Consider the following 23,378-nt stretch of genomic DNA (forward strand, 5'->3'; position numbering starts at 1 on the left):
GTTTATTCATGGGACGTTTCGCTGCTTCCACGGAGAAACGGTTATACGACACTCTTTTACCGAACACAAGGAGCTTCGCGATCAGTATCTCCTCGGTTCTTGGCAATTGAATGTTTTATTATTCTGGTTCTTCGGTAGCCCATTTGCTGCATTTATGCAGCTTCTGTAAAACTGGCTTCGCTGAATGGTTATGGCACTCTTTCACCGAACACAAGACTATCCAGTATTTGCTACTGTGGCAACTGAGTGCTTTACTATTCCGGTTTACCGTTTGCCTAATTGCTACTTTTACGTCGCTTCTGCGAAACTGAGGTCGGGTTAGAGGGATAATTGGAGAACTGATCGCTAGACCGCGGAGCTTTACGAGAAATAAAAAGTGTCCGAGACACGCTTCGATGTCATAAAGCGTGTAGATCGTTCGATACATATTACTTCGTGCTACGATTGCTTGGAATGTGCAAAACGAACCGTTTAGTTAGTCGTGGGATAACGGAGGCATGGGGACAATTTCGCGGGAGCAATTAGAGGACAGTCAGGAATGACAAAAGCTAGGGCGATTCATTAATTTTACGGTGATGGCGCGTGTATCGCGGGCAAGATAACGGAGAGACATACGAAACGAGCTGACAATAACGCGCCCGTTACCAGCGACGTTATGATAATCCAACGACCTAACGAACGCCGGCACGTTCCACGGAGGGATGTGGCCTGCGCACGTCGTCTTCTTATCGGCGCCCGAAGAATTTGATTTTTTTGCCCCCGTTATGCGGGATAAATTTCGGCTTATCACGAACAGGGCACGTGGCCGGGCCGATCTAACGGCCTGGTTCTCACGAGGACAAGATTAAGCCCCCCCCCCTCCTCCTCTTCCCTCACAGTAAAAGTTTTTATGAGTGAATGCGATAAACTAGCCCTCCGCGAAGACGCTTAAGCGGGCTCGTTCAAATGAATGGTCAGTTTTTTTATCCTACGGAATTTTAGTGTGGCTCTTTCGCCGTTATCCGCGCGCCGTAAGATAATTCCAGGATGGATCGTCCTTTCGGATAGTAAAAGGAAGAACACCGGGGATGTATGCCGTCGGCTTTATTAACTCGGTCGGGAGGACTCGTTCTCTGCGGAACTTGCTCGTTCGCGTACATTACATCCCTACGGTGTGACCGCCATCTTTACGATGCGGGGGAATTCATTACGGCTCGCAGGAATTTCGCGGATCTCGATGCGAGATCACGACGCGCGACGCCCCGCTGTCGCATCTGTTGCTGCTCGAACATTTTTTAAGCGAAAACTTCCCTAGCCGCACCGGACACTATCGTTGGGCAGCGAATGAGCCTGATCAGTATAAAGAGAATGAAAATGAATTTTTTTATCTTCTAGATTGTTTACACGAGCACACAGAAAACAACGAACACATTTGATTCCGTAAAAATATGTTCGCCGATAGGATAACGCGACAAAATCAATTGTTTGTGAAGGAGCACGCATTTGCCACGTTGAACGGGCCTGCTATACAGATCGTGATTCCTGATACGGATATCGATACAATAAATACATAGGCGGACCGCTAGCTAGCACGTGAACTCGGCTCTCTCGCATGTACGTCTTCGCGATAGCATTCCGTTATTGACAAGCCATCACCGCGAGATGTTTATCGGGATAATAGAAAAGCCAATGGTCATTTCTCTAGCTGGCCGTTCCGAGGTCGGAACGAAATATCCTGCCGACCGACAGAGATGAAGTTTCCACTCGCTGAGCAACGAAGTTTACATCGACTTTGATTCCAATCCCGGCCTTCAAACAATGGAAAAATCCGATTGATATTCAGAACAAACAGCTTCGACGAGTCTACTCGAATTTTATTTAACTTCACTCTTCGGTTAACGTTCGGTTCTTTGTGTGTCAAGCATCAGAATACAAATGAAACAATTTTGTAACTTGTTTGATTAAAATATCAGTCGCATATTTTAATCTTAATCAATATGTTTCACAAACGAAAGGATGCTTCCATCTTAACAGGAAGGATTACCGGAAGTATTCTAATAAAAGCAGCCAGGGTTAAATATGCCCTACTGTTATGTCACTGGAGATCTAAATCTAAAAAAAAGAGGATCGTGATAGCACCCTCTTTTCGAGTCGCCGCGATCATCCCCTATCCGGTCCAAAAATACGCGTGTAACGGTATCAACCCCTCGAATCTCATCATCGAGCATGATCCCCCATCAGGCGATATCGCATCCCTTAACCATCAGCTCGAACGATATGGAGTTATAAACGGTATATAAGTTCGCGCTTTGTTTCCAAACGGACCGGGGTCGGTCGAGTGGAGAGAATGACAGTTTCAAGATATACGGACGTCATCTGGGAATATTTTAAATCACTATATAGAGATAATCGAATTTCTTCCTACGGAGGAGAGCGTCGCGCGTCGGTGAAAACCCCCATGGACGTTACTTACCATTTAATGGCCCGGTCACGTGACAACCTCTGGCCCGACGTGTTTCCTTTACGCATCACGACTGGAAAATGGTCTCGATCTCGTAGGCGGACAGGGGAACTCCTAGGGGAATCCACGGAGGTCCTCTATCCACCAGATCTTATCGTTCATCTTGATTCCGGTTTGACGTGTATACTCGTACTTGTTATTTCTTGTTACGGTGCTTTCACGGTGAACGGGCCGATGATAGGTATTAGAAATACGACCGTGATCGAAATCTTTATGCTCTACCCGCTGCTCGACCGTCCCTCTGTCTGGGAATTATGGCCGCGTCGTTTACGGTTGGAAATTACCTCCGGAATATAGAGTTCGAACGTCGAGCACACGTTTATGGCGGTTAATTCTAGGGATGTTGATCGATTGATCGAGTTGTTTAGCAGGATGTGGAAAGAGAGACGTTCTATATTTCTGCTGATAACGATTTTCCATTCTAGGACCGAGGCTTGTAGCGACATGTTTACTAGTCCAACTTTATTGAAATGTTCTATACGGGTTTTAACTGAACAAAGTAATTCATTTTTAACCGACTTCGAAAAAGGAGGAGGTTACTCAATTCGATCTGTATGTGCCTTTTTTTTCGCTTTTTTTTCTATGTATGTTCACCGATTACGCAGAGATGGATGGACCAATCGGAACGAAACCTTGTGCATCTTGTAGAATATGTTCCCGGGATGGTCCCGTGCAAAAAAATTTTACATTTTTTTTATTAATTACGATTTTATTTGCGAAAATGTAGGTTGGTGATACCGTTGTGAACTCCGCTGAATGTTAGATATTAGGAACAGTGACGACGCGACGCGACGTCGTTACCGTTATCGATTGCGGCTTTCAGATATTTATGAATTACGATTTGGAATGTGACGGCTGACAGAGATAAAAAGTGTGAAAAAATTGTGAAATAAAAAAAATTTTATAAAAAAGAATTAAACCGACTTCGAAAAAACGCACTAAAAAGTATAAAATAATTTTCATTTAATTTATGTGAACACACACGAACTTAAATACAATACAATCTTTTTGGAGGCGGCGCAAAATTGAAAATTCTCGATACTGGAAATTACGAAATCAGCAACATCTGTCATTTGGAAAATTTTTAATTTTTGCGCCGCCTCCGAAAAGATCGTATTGTATTTAAGTTCGTGTGTATTCACATAAATTAAATGGAAATTATTTTATACTTTTTAGTGCGTTTTTTCGAAGTCGGTTTAATTTTTTTTATAAAATTTTTTGTATAATAACGCGAAAGGAGTTTCGACTTGCCACTATTTTCGTTTATTACACTCGGACCGTAAGGGCGTTTTGACAAACTTTGAAAAATCGCTTTGGAACAATGAAAAATGATTTTTTCGGAGGCGCGCGTTGCCTCCCATTGTGCGATGCTTTCGAATCGCCGATAAGAATATGTATGACTGGAATTTGAACGTCTCGCGAGCAATTCCCGAGTTTTCGGATGATGGAAGCGGAGCAGGTAATCTTTTACGGTCGTCCTGGCCCAGAAACACAAATCTACCGCCCGCTACATCGAGCTATTTCTCCTGGGGAACGTAAACGGGGGCATCCTCTTTCAAAATACTCTTCGATTCTGAAGTACCGTAGAACTCGAACAATCCTAGCAAATAGACAATTTTTGATCTCGCTCTGCATAATGTACATCCAATTGTCCTTCAGTCTCGACTAAAATATTTTTCAAGTGCAACTCTCATTATTCGGACATCCGGGTATTCGGCTTTATAGCATTATAACTAGAAATCCGGATTGAGATCCGGATCCGAAAATTAGGACCAAGGGTCTTACTATCAGGGAATCCGATTTCGGATATTCGGATCCGGATTGAGGTTTTGAGTTATTATGAATAACCTGATTAAAAGCTCTATTTCGAAGCTTGAAGCGCAGGTTGATTCGAAAAATGATTTGAAAAATTATTATATGTACACGATACAATTTCATACTTTACCATTATAAGAACTCCTGAACTTATTTGCTCCGCGAACAACATAGAGAAAATGTCCGCTTGCTCCATTTCGGAAGCCCAACGGCCTGATCAGTCAAGCGATCTGCTTCTGACCGTAAAAGAAACATACTAGTCCGAAGAAGACTAGTCGAATAGCGGCTGATCTATCACTGTAGCAAGCCGCAATTGATATATACATCTAGTGTCCATAAGAAAAGAACAAACATACCTTAATCCGAGAGGGAATAAAGTCAGAGTCATGGGAGGAGAAGTCGGAGGGTGGTGTGGTACGTTCGTCACTGTAGCAAACAGAAATTGGGGAGCGGAGACCAATTCCGGGCGAGGTTATTATTCTGCCAACATGCTCTCCCCAAGGAGAGCTGATGGATACGAACAGAAGATTCGTAAAAAACCGATGGGAAGAGTGGCGGGGTCGCGGTGAAAACGTCGCGAACGACGTCCCAACGGGACGGGGACATCCAGTCGTATTAAGTCGCGTCGCGACAATACAGCCGACGTCCTGCTGGTTCGTCCCCCTTCCTTCTTCTCCTCGTCCCGCCACTTCTGGGAATTACGGGCAGGTAAATTATTTAGAATTCCGTCAGGAAGCCACTCGAGATGAGCTGACCAGGCCCCGGTGCGTCGAGTGGGGACAGGTGTCACCAGTGGACGTTGCGCGGAGAGTGCTTGACATCTTTCGAGTCACGGCCAACTTCCGGGACGGCTGCGAGCTGGCATTTACGGCGCTGTCGAGATTTACGCCGACCGTTGCGGACGGAAAAACGCGCGCCACGTTCCGCCAGATGCCGGCCCCAGGTTCTGCCCGAAATCGAATCAAATCCCGCACGTAAAAAGCTCGGAACCCGCTGCGAGCTCGAGCATCCACTCGAGACTAATTCTTTCATCACCGGCCCAATGTTGACGCATCGAACGCCAAACTAGGAAAACATAGCTGCGAGCACCGGGGCCACATTTTTACTCTTGATCCTTCTTATCTTTTTTTTAACTACGATGCAGTATATAAAAAGTTCTGGACAAATTAAGAGCAATGGTTTCAACAACAGCTCGTTACTGAATTTATATATATTTTTAATCACGATGAGATACAACTAATTTTTTTTCTTTTAAATGAGAGATGAATGAAGTTGGAAAGACGAGAATGAGATGGAACATGTTCGGTATTAGCCGGAGGCTTGAAGATTCATTGTTTTTCGAAGAAAGTAGCGCGGCGTCGCGTCGGTCGAGCTCAGCGAAAACTCGGTAACAAGGATGAATAATTCGAAGTGGAGCCATCGCGGCAGGATCGATATCATCCGATTACGACTTCGTAATGCGCATTAAAGGGCCACAGCTCGGCCGGGGGCGTTTCGCTCGCTAGCCAAGGGGCACATAAAACCCGGCCGATCAAATTTAACGACAATATTTTCCTGGAATTGCTAATGAGAAAAACGCGATATCCTGTTACGGGTGGGCGACGGCGCAACATAGTGGCCGGTTTACGAGGAAACTTGATCGGCGATGCTTCACTCCTCGTCGCTGCCCGAAGAGGCTGCGCCGAGAGCCATTTTGCTTCGGAAGTCGACCGAGCCCATCGAAAATTCGATGAGCCGTGCAGTATCGGTTGAACAAAGTTCCCGGTAATGTTTCCAGGGTTCAGACTTTCGATTCTGTGACGTGGCATTTCGCTGCTACGTCAGCAACGAAACGATCGACATCGGTCGATGTCACCTTCAAGAATACGTAATCGAGAATATAAGTTTCCATAGAAAATTTGAGTTATGATCTCTATAGAGCCATTCAAGATTACTGCAATGTCAAACGAATGTGCAATCATCATGTACTCACCTCTATACCATAGCTTATCTTATGTAGTAAGGAGCAGAACTGAACCAATATCTACAAGTTTTGTATAAATCATTATTTATTGCTAGGAATATAGAAGAATAACAAAAAATCAACATTATAATTATTTTTATCATAGTCAGAAGTAACTTAAGAAATTTTTTTGAATAATTAATGTCTCCTCGATTAGCAATGACAACAAAAATAGATTGATTCGGTTTTACACCACGTCCAATACTTGGCAATATATTTAATATATTATTTATTCTTAATATTTCGTCCACAATTCTTGTGCTTGTAAAACTGCACTAATTCGCTTTGGCATACTTTCTACTAATTTTTTGCAATAATCGGGAGATATTTGTTCCCATTGTTCTTGAATTCTATCATACAAATTTGTGATTGAAGTTGGTTGGGAGTCATATGAATCCACACAAAAGTCGTCTTTTTAGTAAACCCCATAGATTCTCTATGGGGTTGAGGTCAGGACCTCAAAAATTTCTCAAGTTACTTCTATGATAAAAATAATTATAATGTTGATTTTTTGTTGTTCTTCTATATTCCTAGCAATAAATAATGATTTATACAAAACTTGTGGTTATTGGTTCAGTTTTGCTCCTTACTGTATGTACAATAGCGGACAAAAGTTTAAGACCGCTCTATAGGAAGACGATAACTTTTTTAATATTGTACTATACGACTTGAACTTTTTTGGGAAGCTAGAGCAATTAGTTTACTAAAGAATGTGAAAAGAAATTTTTTCAAAAATTGCAATAGATCGGAATTGTTGAAGAAATACTAAAAGTTGAATTTTTAACTTTTTTATGTGGGCCTATATTGAAAATTTAAAAAATACGTTTCGTAGATCTGTGACAGTTAAACATATTCTGTAAATTTCGTCAAAATCGGTCGACGTTGTAATGAGCTACAAACTTTTAAAGATGGTAAAAATTGCAGATTTTCACGATTTATTGCCGAAAATCTTAAAGATGGTAAAAATTGCAGATTTTCACGATTTATTGCCGAAAATCTTGAAAATCTGCAATTTTTACCATCTTTAAACGTTTGTAGCTCATTGCAACGTCGATCGATTTTGACGAAATTTTCGATTTACTGACGAAATTTTCAGTATATGTTTAATTGACACAGATCTACAAAACATATTTTTTAAATTTTCAATATAGGCCCACATAAAAAAGTTAAAAATTCAACTTTTAGTATTTTTTCAACAATTCCGATCAATTGCAATTTTTGAAAAAATTTCTGCTCACATCCTTTAGTAAACTAATTGCACTAGCTTCCCAAAAAAGTTAAAATCGTATAGTACAATATTAAAAAAGTTATCGTCTTCTTTATAGTGGTCTTAAACTTTTGTCCGCTACTGTACGTATACTCGGCAGCGTACGGTAAACAATTCTGGAAAATCAGAGCTGTAGATTTGAATAGAGGGCACGGCGAACGCAGAGAGACGACACAGTAACAGTTTTCCGTGTACTTACCATGTATGTCGACGCGAACGGACGCGGTGAGCGGGTCCGACATGTCGTTGTTGATTGCGTTGCAGGTGAGCACGGTGCGGACATCGTTCCGTCCTAAATTTTTGATAACGAGCTCGCTACGCCTGACGCCCTCCCGCAAGGTCATGGTTTTGTTACTGACGAGCGTGTCGTTGTGATGCCAGGACACCATCGGGGCTGGCTTACCTGCGGAAATGCATCAATCGCACCTCTGATTCCAACTCTGAGAGAACGCGTCCGCCCCGGGGAGCAAGAAAACCATCGTCGCGAACACGAGAATCCGCCGGAAAAAATCGGGAGCTCGACGTCGAGTCCTCGGAATCCGGTGCTCGAGCGGATTCACTGTGTTTCTCTCTTTCTTTTTTCATTGAAACTTCTTTTTTCCTCTTCTCCCCCCCCTCCCCCCTCCCGTCGCTCGTCGACCGCGCACTCGTTAAATTCTCTTTCAGCGCGGGAACGCGGAACATTAATTCTTTCGATTTTTCACCGATCCCCCTGACCCGTTTTTCGACGCAAGGAACGAAAGGCTTCGGCGCCACCCACGCGAATGAATAATATTGCGCGGATTGATGGAATATGTAAGTATTCCCGCGACAGGGAAATTTCAAATGGACCGAGAGACTCGCTTACAATGCACGGATTTCACCGTCGCGCTTTGCGTAGTTCGTAGGCTCTAATCTAATGGAACCGGATATGTGGTTCGGCGATAGCCGGATAAGGTAATACTTAATCGTACCATTGCTTCGTGTACGCCCGACGAAGGAACACCGATATTTCCCTTTTTCCACGCGATCGTTAAAACCCCGTTTACATTAGGCAACTTTTGATCAAGCGAATCGATTGATCGACCAACGTCGTCCGCGTGTTCACTGTGTCAACCACAATTGAAACTTCTGATCGTTCAACATGACTGGCGGTTTGCAACTATCGAAGAAAAAGTCAGTACGAGAAATTTACGATTTAATATCTTTTTACGCACTGCACTAGTCACGATTGAACCAGAAAATGGCGGACGGCGATGTCGTAATGTAAGCTTGAGGTTAATCGACTCAATCGCCCAACCAAAATCGACGAACGGACTGCTTTTGGTTGAACGATCAGAAGTCGTTTCAATTTGGTCGACGCTGCGGTTACGCGGACGACTTTGGTCGATCAACTCAGTCGTTCAACCAAAAGTTGCCTAATGCAGACGGAGTTATAACGAGCCGTATCGATTGTTCGGTTAGCAGAGTGTCGTTTTGCGTTTCATCAGTTATGTACATTCCGAAAAGTTACAATGAGCTGCGAACGTCTAAGATGGCGAAAATTGCAGTTTTAAATTATATTATTCATAATCTTTCTACCGCGTTCAACTTTACCTTCTGTTTCTCCTGGTAAATGCATAGAATGTGCAGTGAAAATGGTGTGTAACAAGAGTACAGAATGCAAACGGGAATATGGTCAAACAGAGAAGCGACAGAGATAACAATTAGAGCGATACTGTACACCGTAAGCGAGTCTTCGACGATCCAGGAAAGCTCGACTGGTTTTTGGAATTGCTTCGGGGCGACGGGTGTTCCGGAAGCGCTCGCGGCCAGACCACGGAAACGGAAACACGGGAAATGTAATATTACATGGTACTCACCGCCGTACACGTCGCAGTATACCCGCAGAGTGTCGCCCTCCTTGTACGGGCCCACCATCTTGTCCCGTACGATCCCGGAGTCATCGTCGATCACGATTTTGTGCGGCGGAACTGGAACACGGAAGAAACGACACGCGATTACCGGCTGGGAATCACTCGTAAACAGGTCTCGTGTGCCTGTTCCCGTCGCTTTTACGAGCACTCGTGTTCATTGATTTTCTTTCAACAATATCTGTTAAGTTCCGCCATCCTCCAATCATTCTCCCCGCTTTACACGCCGCTTAAGCACCCACTAATACGTTCCCCGCTGCTGCTTCTTTCGGCTGCATCATCGATTTACATCAAAATCATATAAAAGCTTGTCACATGATTGAGGTAATACAGAGATGTAAAAGTGAGAATATATTATGTTTGTTTGATGAAGACATTAGTTTAAAACAAAACTCAGTATTTTCCTTAGATTTCTCAGTAATGTCCACGGTGTCTTATAATTTTGTCCACCTGTGCCGCAGGCACCGATGCACTCGAATATTCTGAGCCAGTATTGGCGATACATCACTCGAAGTTCTCGGCTGATTAAGCTGCTGGTCGGCACATGTGCCCGCGGTTCGATCCTCTAATACACGCGATCGACTTCCGGCTAATTACTTGGAGTGACGATTCTTATCGTGCTCGTGGAACGAAGAAGAGTTTGCGGGAGAGGGAGAGAAAGAGGAGGAGGAAGAGGAAGAAGAAGAAGAAGAAGACGAAGAAGAAGAAGCAGAAGTAGAAGAAGAGGCGAGGAAGGAATCTGCAAGAGGACGGTCTGAATACCTTTTCAGAGGCTCCATTGAAAATGGCGCGATTGCGAGGCACGGTGGTCCTAAGAGTCCGGAGGCCGCGTGTCCCCGTCAAGACGGAAGCCGTCGACGATAACGCGAAATTGGTATTGGAAGATCGTGGCTCGGATACCGCGACAGCATTAAATTGGAATCTGAAATCGATACGGCTGCGCATCGGGCCGCGAGCAAGCCTCTGCATAGGAAACGATCGGACGACACTGTCTGCGGTGCCCGTAATTGAAGAATTACCGTCGCCGGGGACGTTTTCCTTCGTCCGACGTCGCTTCCGGTGGCGGACGCCACGACCACATACGGACAAATGGAGCCCGGACACCCGCCATTTGTCGGTATTAGCTTTCCCAGTATTTCCGGGAATCACGGTCCCTCGTGTAATACATTGTGGCAGCTGCGACTGCCATTATAGCCCCCTCCCCTCCGCCACTTGTTACCGACAGGATTTCTTTAAGCACTTATCTCACGGCTTTCGCCATTCTACCCCAAGCCGGTTCTTCCTTCTGCACTCTCTCCTTTCCGAACATTTTCCAGATTTCTTTTCGGATCGCCGAGAAAGACGAGAATTTTATTTCTGCTCCTTGCTCGACCGAGGAACTTTTGCCATTGTACTGCTCGCGGTAGAAAGCATTTCTGTAGATTAAAAATGAGATGTGACGTATGTTGTTAAAGAAATACAGTAAGGTCCTCGGAAGTGTAGAAACTTCCGCGGGTACCGAAGAACCATTTCAAGTTGCCAGAGTGCATTTTGAGCCTCCTGTGTGTCGATGTTGTATTCAACTACATAGTTAGATCTTTTCGACTGCACAGGTTTAATAAAGTAACGAATGGCATTCTTTTGTTTGAGAAACACGAAGTACCGAGTTGTTCAGCGGTACGTGTCAATTACGAAAAATTATTAACGCTTGGAGTACTTTTAATATTGCGACCGGGGAGGAGGGGATGATGGTAAATGTTGTTGGAAAATTTTCTGAGCGTCTAGAGATGATTGAACGCTTCCTTGCATCGGCGTTCGACTTCTCTGTTGTGTACTTCGTAAAGGACGAACGTATTCATCTCTATTATTGATGCGAAGACATCATTGTATTTGCCTACGCCACTGTAATAGATTCGAAATATTGATTTCATTGGAATGCGCTAGCTCGTTCCAGTAAAAACTAATTGGTTTTTTTTTCAGGGTAACAATTGACAGAGTCCACGTTAGCTTATGACGCCAATCGGATAACGAAAAGCAATCAGAATCGAAAAAGTAAATTTCACAGAGTTCTGCGATCAACACAGTGAAATGTGTTCCTCATCATATCCACAGGTTAAACGTTACTTCAATACTCCGTTTAATATACGGATCCTGCTGCTTTGATACCGGACGCGAATTGAATCCTTAATATCTGTATTCGAGTTTAGACTTTAGAGTGAACGATGTTACGCCCTCGGGGAGAGTGCTTAGAGGCTACCGGAAATAGTAATACAAGCGATCTAACGAGTTTCCTCCAAATTACATATATCCAGCAGATCTATGAAAAGAGTATCGGAACCTGCTTTTTCTAACCGTGTTAGAAATCTGCTGCAAATTGTACATCCTTTTTATTTACGATAGTGCTAGAGTAACGAAGAAGATCGGTGTGTTTCTTTTGCTAACCGATTGCTTATGATCCGCGATGGTGTGCTAGAATTAGGAGGATTGATTAGCCGTTCCGTGTAGCTTAGACTATTTGAAGTGTATCAGCGGTGTTCCACCTGCAATCGTGTGCTGCCCAGCAAGCCAATATTTGATTGTTTGAGTTGAGCCGAAGAGTACCTTAGATGCCATCGATATCCCCTGTACGCTCGGGATTTGCATAATACCGCGGCGATAATCTCGCTACCTCGTCTTCCGCGTTTGCGTTCCACTCGCTAACTTTATCACGAGATTGTAATACAAATCATTACCGACTCTGGTGGTCAACAAAATTTGTCGATTAGCATCGATAACCCAGCTCGACCTACTTCAAACACAATCGAGTATCTTCTAATTAGTATCTCTCGAAACGAGGGTAAAGAGCAATCGACGTACATTAATATCGAGAGATGATCGATGTAATTGGACTCGCTCAAGATCTCGTTACACCGATTTCTTCGGCGCGATGTCAATTAGCAGTCGTTTCGCTCGGGGAATGATTGTTCTCGTCGACTACCGCGAGAGCTTCCCATACCCCGTGTATACTCAGCGTTTCACACTCCAGTAATTTATTTCTGTTCCCAATTAATTCACGTCCACGGCTCGGGGGCTCGAACTAAACTTCCGGCGAATTTAAATACCGTTTGGTCTGTATTAGCAGCGACTCCGCCGGAAATTAATCAGCCACATAACTTATTCAACTTGGCCGGGTAAGTTTGCACAAAATTACCGTTTATTCGAACCGAGACACACGTCGAATTACTTTCCAAGGAACCGAGCCGGTTACTCGTTAACTTGCGGCATCAATTAATCCAAGAACAAAGTCGAGGGGAATTGCTACCATCTTATCCCGATCGGAAACGACGGGGACAAACAACTATTCTGATGCCGGGAGTTCAGACTTGTGACGTATCAAGTCACCTTTTCAAATATAATCGTTCTTTTGAGAATCCTCGAAATGTTCCACGTAAATGGCAGTTATACCTGGGTAGATGGGTGTTGCAATAGATCGTAATTCCGACGGGCATTGGTCACCGTTGATTTCCACTTCGCATTCGGTCGACGTACACGGGAGCTTACCTCAGAATTGCGTCGAATTTGCTTCGCATGAATCACGGATCAAACCGATTTCCAGGCTCGTTCCAACCGAGTTAGGTGTACACGCCGCGGCAACAATGCCACGCGAAAAATCCTCTCGCCGCGGGCAGGACGTTTATAACTGCCAGCTCGAATTTCTTACACCTTCGGCATCGGTTGCGCCGGAAATCGATATTCGTTTACGGTTTCCGCTCGCGCGCTCCTATCCAACCACCCTAGCTCTCTCTCTCTCTCTCTCTTCCCTCTCCCGTTTCTCTCTTTGCGTGTGTATGTGTGTACGAATTTTCAAAGAGCCGGGGCTCGTTCAGGATTTTTGCCGATGCCGCATCGATGAATACCGCGATCCAATTCGCTTCTGGCTCCGGTGTTTCGATCCCGAACGCGTTCCACTTTTCCGTCTCGCCGTTGCCGCGTATTTCCCGTCGCTTTCTTGCGAATCCCACACGCCAAACCGACCATTCGTTTATTTAACTCGTCGGAGGAAACACGTTCGTTAATTCCGACCGGGGTGGATTCGTCTCCAGCGACAGATATTACCGCGTGCGCGCGCCTAACGGACCCTGTTAACCGTGTCTCATGCTCGCGCCGAGGTATCGTGATCCGCGCGATCCACGATTCCCCTGCATCATCCAATTCGTCCCCCCTTCCCCTCCTTATTTCGAGACCACTGTTCGCGAAACGGGAAATGAATTTCTGCCGACGTCGCGAACCGTCAGACGAATTACCGCGGTGCGACTCGCACATTTGATCCCGCAAGTATTACGCATGCGAATTCATTCGTGGCTCTTCCTTCATGAATTTTGAATAATCTCCATTAGGTTCCGCACGCTTGCCGTGTCTCGAGGCTCTCGTATGGGTTGAAACGCGCTGCTGCGTATCAACATTTACGTTTCGAAATATCAGTTTCAGTCTGCCTCCGCGCTGCCGATTCTTTTAAGTTTGTTGCGCGATGATAACGTTGCAAATCTTGCTTCAGAGTGCAGGATTGCTATCTAATTGCAGCGGTATTGTCTGTAGAGGGATTTTGTGCGTTTGTAGCAGAGAAATTAGCAAAGATATTGTAGTTGAACTGCAGAAAATCTAAATAAATAGAGCCTTGTCATTTTTGTGAAAGTCAGTGATGTAGAAATTATCTTAATTCTCCCTATCTTAAATCTATTAAATAATCTCTCTATAATATCAATTTATATACTTTATTTTTTTTTTTAATAATCTTAATCTTTAGCCTTTGAATCGAATGATTTTGTAATTTATTTAAATGAATATATTAAATTTTACATAAAGTAAAATTTACATTTAATTTCGACTTAAACGTAGGGTACTAACTACCATATATAAAACCAAAGGATATTAGTTAAAATATAACATTAAAATTGCATTTTAAAATTAATAAATATTATATCTTTCAATTGAAACCAAATATTAGGTAAATTATTGTTAATCATTTCTTTGATATTAATTTTTCCAATTAAAGAAATATGTTTATCTAAGAACTTGACTGACTTGATTGAAAGAATATACATATAATAAAATTGTCATTGTGACGAAAGAACATGCCTTGTGTTTTAATAAGAGGAGTATGTTGAACGTGTCTCGCGGTGTACTCCCAACGCGATTCTTATTAGAGATAGAACAAACATGATTATACTTTTAAAGAAGCCGGACAGAACTCCGCCGAAATTTCGTTTTATCTTTGATTTGCTAAAAGCATTGACGAAGGGACAAACATTTCCTTTGTTTTCTTCTTTCTCGTTTGAAACTGTGCACAGGTTGACAGAAATTTGCGGTCTGGTTATTAGATTTACTCTTCAGCGAGTGTTGTGTACCTCGTGGGATCTCTCCGCTGGATATCAGGGTGGAAGGTGGTGGGTGTATCGTAGCTCTCCGGTCTCCATTTTATCCGGACCAGGTATGAATGTAATCTACAAAGTGACCCAGATATTCCTGAATCTAATTCGGACCTGGATGTTCCAGCAGATCCATCGTCCTGGCTAATTCCTGCTGACATAGAGCTAACCGAGCACGTGGTGCGCTCAAATTGGCATGTTTACTGCCATCAATCTATCCGCTGCCTTCAGCCGCGTCACGGCTGCGCTAGCAAACATTCGAAAAACTTCGTCACTCATCCTACTTTCACATGAACCGTAGTACTAAACGTAACTTGTACAAATCATAATAATCGTATAAAAATTTAGCAAATAGCCCGTGTTTATTTATATTATATTTAGTAAAAACTGTGTAGTACCAGTTATTGAATTTTTAGCGGCGTGAGGCGGAAAGGCGGAAAAAGGGGAAGAGGAGCGTGCGTTCTGAGAATTGTAACCCTGAGGGGAGCAATAAAGTGATACTAGTAAAAATTGTGGACGTTAGTATAACTACAGGGTGGGCCATCTAACGTTTGGAATTTGAATCGGCTATAAAAAAAAACTAATGAATATTTTTTCAAAGTTATGAGTTTATTAGAAAGATTGAACCGTTCCATTTAGGAATGGAAGCAACATCATTCCAATGACTGCCACGGCTAGCCTTACAATACCCCATTCGATCAGTCCAATTTTTCAGTACATTTTCGATTGTTTGGGCCTCTCATTTCCACCTCGGAGGATACGTCAATAAGCAAAATTGTCTTTACCTGGAGCTCAGAAAATTCACACGTCATCGTGGAGAAACCAATGCATCCACGACGAGTGACTGTCTGTTACGGATTTGGTCTGGCGGCATTATTGGGCCATTTTTCTTCGAAAATGAGCAAGGAAACGCCGTTACAGTGAATGGCGATCGCTACCGCGCCATGCTAAGCGATTTTTTGTTTTCCAAAATTGAAGAGGATGACATAGACGACATTTGGTTTCAACAGGACGGCGCAACGTGCCACACAGCCAACGTAACAATCGATCTTTTGCGCATTGTTTTCGAAAATCGCATAATCAGCCGAAATGCTGATGTCAATTGGCCACCTCGAAGCTGCGATTTGACTCCGTTGGACTTTTTTTTGTGGGGAGCCATTAAGAACAAGTGTTACGCTAACCATCCAGCGACGATTGACGACTTGAAACACGAAATCGGAGTTGCCATTGACGAAATAGAGGCCCAAACAATTGAAAATGTACTGAAAAATTGGACTGATCGAATGGGGTATTGTAAGGCTAGCCGTGGCAGTCATTGGAATGATGTTGTCTTCCATTCCTAAATGGAAAGGTTCAATCTTTTTAATAAACTCATAACTTTGAAAAAATATTCATTAATTTTTTTTTTTATAGCCGATTCAAATTCCAAATCTTAAATGGCCCACCCTTTACATTATACATAGAGTCATCTAAGACAAGCCATCTGAGTAACTTCTACATTTGTTGAGATAGGACGAAATGTTTCAGACAAAAATTGTTTGGTTTCGAGGGGTCCATTACTTGGTGTATGTGCAATACATAACTAATTCGTTCCCATCCTATTACCCTATATTAAAAATTTGTTGAGATTTCGCACTTCGGAAATTGGACTTCGTAGCATTGCGTGGAGAAGTGTGGGGCGGATCGATTGCGGAAACCGTGGCAAACGAGCATCGACAGGAATTTTCTCTGTAAAACGCCTCGAAGACAGCAGCTGACTCAGACGAGCTCCGAGGTGTGGGAGCTGTCTCGTTCGCTGTTAGCCGTCGTTTCCCCATCACCACGGCGATATCTCATTAGAATAATTGCTTCGGCAGGTCGCGGTTCCAGCCCGGTTTTCCGGTCGAGCGGGATCACGTATCGCTTCTGCCGCAAGCTTCCGAGTGAGTTCGCCGTTTAGCCCGCGGCGCTCGTTCGCGGAAGAAAAATCGCATAGCGGGAATACCTTGGCGGATGCGGCACCGGTAATATTTGCCCGTCTACAGTGTATACACGTCCGGTACACAGGGGGCTTTGGCCGAATACGTGCCGCGGCGCTGCGATGCATGCGCATACTGTCGGATACACAATAGATATAATCCGAAAACCGGTTGCCGGCGAACAAAACGACCAAACCAAACCCCGCTCAATCGCAAAGCTTGTTCTATCTTCGTGCGCCTCTGGATTCCTCGTCGAATGTCCATCTTCTCGAGAATCTCTACCAGCTTGTTCACCTTGCCACGTCATGTCAGAGTCTTCGTTTTATCCTCGTCAGAACGTATTCTGAACAGCAATTCAGCGTATTTATCGGTATGTCCGATTTCTCGAATATTCTTTCGATTATTCTATAATTTTTGGACGGATTAACGTCGATGAAAAAGTGCAATAATCAGAGGGCAAAGTATCCATAAATCTCGGTGATTCCACTGACACTCGTCCGCATTTGCATAGCTTTTAGCGGGCCGATAAACCAATAAAGATAAAATATTACCCAATCGGTAGCGCCGCGTACCATTGGCAAAAGCGAAAGGAAGCTGTTTAATAAATGCGGGTCCATCAATTACTAGAAACGCCGGTAATATTTCGAGTATTCCGGGTTGGTCGGTTGACATGCTCTTTCATCCGAAATCCGTGGGATCAATACATTTTCGTACGTTTCTCCAAATACTCGAACGTGATCAGAATTTCTTGTGTCCCGCGGCAAAAAAGCACACGCGCGAGGATTGCGAGATCAATGGCGATATCGATGCCCGGCGCGTTTTATGAATAAATTAATTTTAGCCGCGACGCGTTGCGTCGTTCTTCGTGTTACGGGATTATCGATAAAATACAAATCCGTCCTGCCTCCCCTCCTGCCTCCCTTCCTCTCTCTTCTCCGTCCCATGAAAATCTGCGGCACAATATCTACGCAGGATTTGCGTAGCAGCATTACTGTCAATAAATTAGTACAGAGAACTTTATCGGCCTAATCAAAGCGCTTTGAGCAAAATATCGATCTTTTAATCTTTCAACTGGACCAGCTCTTCATACATGGATTGCTATAAATAGACTGCGGAATTTCAATGCAAAATGAAAATTTTTACGTTAATTGTAAGCTAAATGACAATGTACTTCTTCTTTGAATAATTTTAATTAGACGAAAGTAGTATAACAGCTTTCTCGAAATTACGCTGATAGATCGCAATTCTCCGCGATATAATGAGTGCTTGTTGAGGAAGTAAACAGCTAATCAACGGGCAATCGTAAGTAATTAAACCGCCCGGGTCTCGAGTCTAATTTATTCCGCGGTTCACGCCAGCCTAGCCGGGAATCTTTGAAAATTGTTTGTCGGATAACGCACTCAATCGAAATTCGTTACGTCAAAGGATGCACTCGGGTTGCTTTTCATACTTTGAAGATACGTTCGCGTTCGGTCCATTCACATCCGTGTTTCGGGTCAGCGGAAAATAAAAGCTTTCCCCCTATTCAGAGGCGAAGTATCACGTGAACACAATTTTCTGGAATTTCGTGCATGCTCGTTTGATTAATTCCATTCTTATTTATTCACTGCCATCTTTGTTGTGGATCTTTTAGAAGTGTTTACGGTAGGCGTGTATCGATTGTAAACATGTTTCAGCATGTATTGCATGGCTAATGGATCCTAATACAAATAAAAGGGAAAATCAGCACTTTTGGTGCATGGCTGTGTACTGGTTGGACCACGAAGTGTTGTTGAAGAGATTAATAATAAACTGTGGAATTTTCGTGCGTATCCGATGGAACCGGAAGTCTTGCTGTCACGTTCGACTCGGTATAGTGGTGCGAGAGTGCCTTCGGGAAACAAAGAGAAGGTATGTGAAGAATTTCGTAGGAGAGCGAAAATCCTTGGTGGATCTTGCTCATCGTAATTTTCTGTTAACCCCGGTGTCAATTAAAATCGGGCCTGTCTCGGGCTCAGCCACGATTCCCTCCGGTTGGAGTACATTCTCCTTCCGGTGGTGGTAAGGAGAGGGTGGAAGCACTCGACGGAATTTACACCATCGCGTTGAATTAACTTCACCCCGCTGCGAAGCCCAAAGAGCGCCGGGTTCCCGTACCGACGTCCCATTTCACTGAGAATTCGTTCACACCCTATTTCCCTTTCACGATGGAAGAATCCACGACGTCTCGTCCGACGTCTGAACCAACAAGAACGACGAGGTCTTGCCCCCTCTATCAAGACCCTTCCGGATCGCTCCTATTTTTAAAGCCAAGATAAGAACGCCCGGGAAAAGTGTCTCAAACATCTCGAATCCCCCAGCATGCTTCATCGCTGCTCGAATGTCTCCTACATCCTCTCTTTCCCAAACATATCAACGCTATTCTTCGCATTTATTCAACCGAAGGTTCCGCAATATCAACGCATTATTACCAGAAATTGTTTAATCATTTTTTTTTAGTCTACGATCCATTGTTCAAAGACTCCGTCACGATTCTGTAAAAAGAAAATTACCATACACATAATTCACTATGTTAAACAGTAAGATAAATGTATCTAGTCTACAGGATCGAATATGTTTTTATCGATTAGAATTTTTGTGGAAGTTTAAAGATGGTTTTTCCTTGTTGACTGACCAGGTGCACTCTAAATTATAACTTCCGGCGTAATATTCATCACCGTCACACTAAATACTGACTGGTTCTACTTAATCGTCTGAGCACGATTCTATTCTACTTATCTAACGCGCACGAGTTCCTGCCTGGTTAGTTGCCGTCCTATTTCACTTGCTCAGCTTGGCACTGCTGCACTTAATTAGCTAGACGCTCTAAGATTATATTTGTTTCGCCGGTCTCGCTGTGTTAGTGTGTTTAATTACGGTACCATTCTACTTGCTCAAACAGTGATCTCTAGATTGAACCCCTGACAAGACAATTTGATCAAGTGATTTCACGGAACGATGGATGTCTAACACCTTGATTGCCGTGCGATTCTGTGTCCAAAATAATTTTATGTACGTCGAGACAATGTCCGTAAACAGTTTCGTTGTGGAATCAAACCATCCGAATTATTAGCTATTCTTTTTACAAGATATACCTAAAGAATTACAGAATTAATCTCAATTATCGTTAATTAAAAACGTTAACATCGGCTCCGCAAACCTACCATTCATCAGTAACTTACTCAATAATTCTTTATGCCCCCGCGCGGATTTCGAGATTAAATCCGAGGATAAGTTAAGCCAATATTTGCGGCCGCGGAAACGAACATGGACGGTTCGCCGAACAACGAGCTGGAACAATTATTTCGAGATAATTTTCTGCCTGTTCAGCCGGAAAGGAAGCTTCCATTTGAAACAATTTACGAGCAGACTGGATCGGATCCTGCCGGATGTTTCCGGCATTGTTTATAGAAGCGACGCAATCGTCGGTCCAATCCATTTCCTGGAGATGAAAGACTCGAGGTCCAATGACTCGGTCCATTTTTCTCTTCTCGCTACTTCTCGATTCTTTTTTCTTTTTTCATTTTTTGCCGGTGAATTCGCTTTGACAGCAGAAAAATATACTCGTCGCCGCCGATGACCTTCCCGACCCGAGGATTGGACACAACTCCCGCATTCAGAGGCTCGTAGGTGTCTTCGTGCTTTCTTCGCCGCCGCGATAAGATTGTCCCAGCGTGTTGGGAGACCCACTTTTCGATGGCTGCCTCGGCTCGGGATAGGAGAACGGGTTCGGGATTCTCGTCCGTGAAAGGAATACGGGCCGGATTCGCGTATAATAGAATTCCCGTGGAAAAGTGGTCGCCGACCGCTCGGAGGCCGGCCAAAGCCCCGCGTCCTCTTTCCCTTTTTCCCAGAGGCCGCGTTCGATATACTTTTATTGAGATTAAACGGGGAAGATGTTGATGCGCTGTATCGTCCGCGAATTAACCATCTGTCCGCTGCCTCTTTGACCTGCAGCATCGTTTCAGGGGGGAATGCGAACCCTTTGAGCCGCCGCGCCGGACTCCTGCAACCAGTGGTCTGGAAACTCGTGTCCCGTGGACAAAGTCGAAACAACTTTACCTAGACTTTTTCCCAGACTTACTTATTCTCGGCGATGAAGTTCGGCCACTTACAGTGCATTGTGGCGACGCCTCGCTTTGCAATTTCATTCCAATGCTTCGGATTAAAACAGGGTACGGTAAAAATTGGTTACAGAGACGCGAGGAAACCGGAAATTTTTCACTTTTTTCAATATAATCCTGTAGATTTTGATTTTCAGACGTGATTTCAAGTTTGACCAAATGTAACACACACCTTTATACTGTACTAGACATCTATTCGATCATTCTAATTGCTGTAATCACAGGCTGGTAGGAAAACGGACGTGCAAGAGATTAAACGAGGAAGAATCGGCTGTACTGTCGATATCATAGTCGGAGATACATCTTCCAGAATCGTCCAGAGATTTCATTTGAAGGTTTCCATAAAATCCCGAGCGTTTCCGCGAGAGGTTTCTCATTTTCTCCCGTGTCGGGAATCACGTTTCCGACTTAGCGGGAGCACGGTCGCGTTCAAGTCCGTGGAATGAAATCGCGTGCGAGTGTGTTTCCCAGGGAATTTTCCTCCGAAGCAAGATGTCGGCCGCGCTTGTTCTCTCCTCCCAAGGCGGAGCGTAAATGCTTGTTGCTGATGCTTATTTATTATCGTCAATGTTACCCGTCGCGATTACTTCCGAGAGAGATTACAAAGCGCAGCTCCGGAACGTTCTTTTTCCTCCTGGTGCTTCTATTATTATACTACACGACGACGCCTGCCAAGAAAAGCAGACGGATAATAAATGCTATACTGTTCTCCCTCCGCCGCGCCGCCTCTTGATCATGCGCGTTGATCGTGTTGTTGATTAGTCAACCTATAAACCACCAATCATTACTCACGCATATGTTGATGTAAACAATTATTATTATTTCGCATAACACATCGAATTGACGTTGTTGATTATAATGAACGTTCAGCGAGATTTAAATGAAAAAGCGAGAGAAATACTAGGATTGTTAATGTTTTTTCTACGAGATGTAATCATGCCAGACATGTGTGATCAAAAAATGCTAATCGTAACAATCGGGCTCGAATTGTTTCATGAATAATTGACACTGTGAAACAATTGAATACGAAGCAGGCTGCACGAACATGGGCTGTGGAAGTAGTGCACAACTATTCATATATCATTCGTATTAATTACAATGCTACTTCTAGTATCATTGTGCTGTCGGCATTGTACTTCTCCTTCCGTCTCGTTTTTATTGTATACTCGATGCACAAAGGCTGCCTAATTTAATATTTTACTCCGAAAGTTTCATACACGAACCTTTAGTACGCGTTTCGGTTTAAATTATCCGGAGGGGCGTCGGTATCTTCCATTTAACATTGAGTTACAAAATGAAAGGGAATTATTTGATGCTGGATATATACATTTTGGACTTGCGGTACGTTCGCATTGGAAGCCGACCGTAAATAACATAGCGAGAGTCTCGCTTAACCGGAGCGAGGTTCGAGGGTGGCTGGTAGAAGCTAACAAAAGAAGCTCATGCATTTTTCACAAAGATGAGTCTCGTTTGAAACAGTGGTAAAATCCAAACAATTAAAAAGGATTGCAGTTCTATTTTCAACTGGTTTGCGTGCAAGGGGGAATGGAACGCATCATCGAATGAAATTACAAAAAATGGAGGCTAGTTAGTTGGCTTCGACGAGAGGATTGAATACTAAATACCGGCAACTTTGCGAAAATCGGAAAGCGTGCTAAGGCTTTTCAGAGTTGCTGCAGGATCGCATTCGAAGTCGTAGTAGCCGACCGTAAATAACACAGTGAGTGTCTTGCTTAACCGGGGCGGGGTTCGAGGGTGGCTGGTAGAAGCCAACAAAGCAACCCGGCTTAATATTTGACGGGGAACACGGCGGGCGGCGTGAGCACGTCGTATCGTGGGCTGCGGATATGCAAATCGGGCACGGTGTTGCGTAATAGAACGCCGAGTTTGAGCGATAAGTCTCATAACCAATCAGCCGGATTAGATTAATCCCTCCTTCGGTATCGTTTAAGTAAATCCAGCGGCCCGCGACGAATTGGATTTCGCAGCCCGGGTCCCGATTGGCCCGGATCAGCCGCGAGAAGTCGATTCTCGCAACCGGCACGCCACGGAATCCGTCCAACCGTCTACGGCCCTGTGTTCGTATAATTTGATCGAATCGACCACCCACCACCCTCAAACGAACCCTAATCGATTCGATGACGGGACCCTTTTGCGACGATCAAAACGGTTTCCGGGTCTTTTAATTTCTCTCTTCGCTTCGATCCTGGATATTCGAGGACAGATGACTTTCTAGAATATTTTTACGGGAAATCTGTCGGATATTCAAGGCGTCCCATTTGAAGTTTCGCACAGAATTACTTTTATTTTATCTAGGCTATCCCGAGACGAATTCAATGACCTATTACGCTTTCGTTTCCCAAGGTCATTCAATTGTCTAAAAATATAAAACAAGAGAGATTTTCAAAGTGCACGAGC

At 43.9% G+C, this 23,378-nt stretch overlaps 1 protein-coding gene across 1 annotated transcript in view; it reads right to left on the minus strand.

The window, feature by feature from the left end:
• LOC143210364 (neural cell adhesion molecule 2) overlaps positions 1 to 23,378 on the minus strand; it is a 345,972-nt gene that overhangs the window by 39,961 nt on the left and 282,633 nt on the right. Inside the window, exons 4-5 of the mRNA XM_076427154.1 lie at positions 9,426 to 9,536; positions 7,784 to 7,987 (exon numbers count right to left, since the gene is read on the minus strand). Coding sequence (XP_076283269.1) covers positions 7,784 to 7,987; positions 9,426 to 9,536 — 315 coding nt within the window. The remainder of the gene's footprint in view (positions 1 to 7,783; positions 7,988 to 9,425; positions 9,537 to 23,378) is intronic.

Source organism: Lasioglossum baleicum, chromosome 7 (genome assembly GCF_051020765.1).
Source record: "Lasioglossum baleicum chromosome 7, iyLasBale1, whole genome shotgun sequence".
Lineage (NCBI taxonomy): Eukaryota > Metazoa > Arthropoda > Insecta > Hymenoptera > Halictidae > Lasioglossum > Lasioglossum baleicum.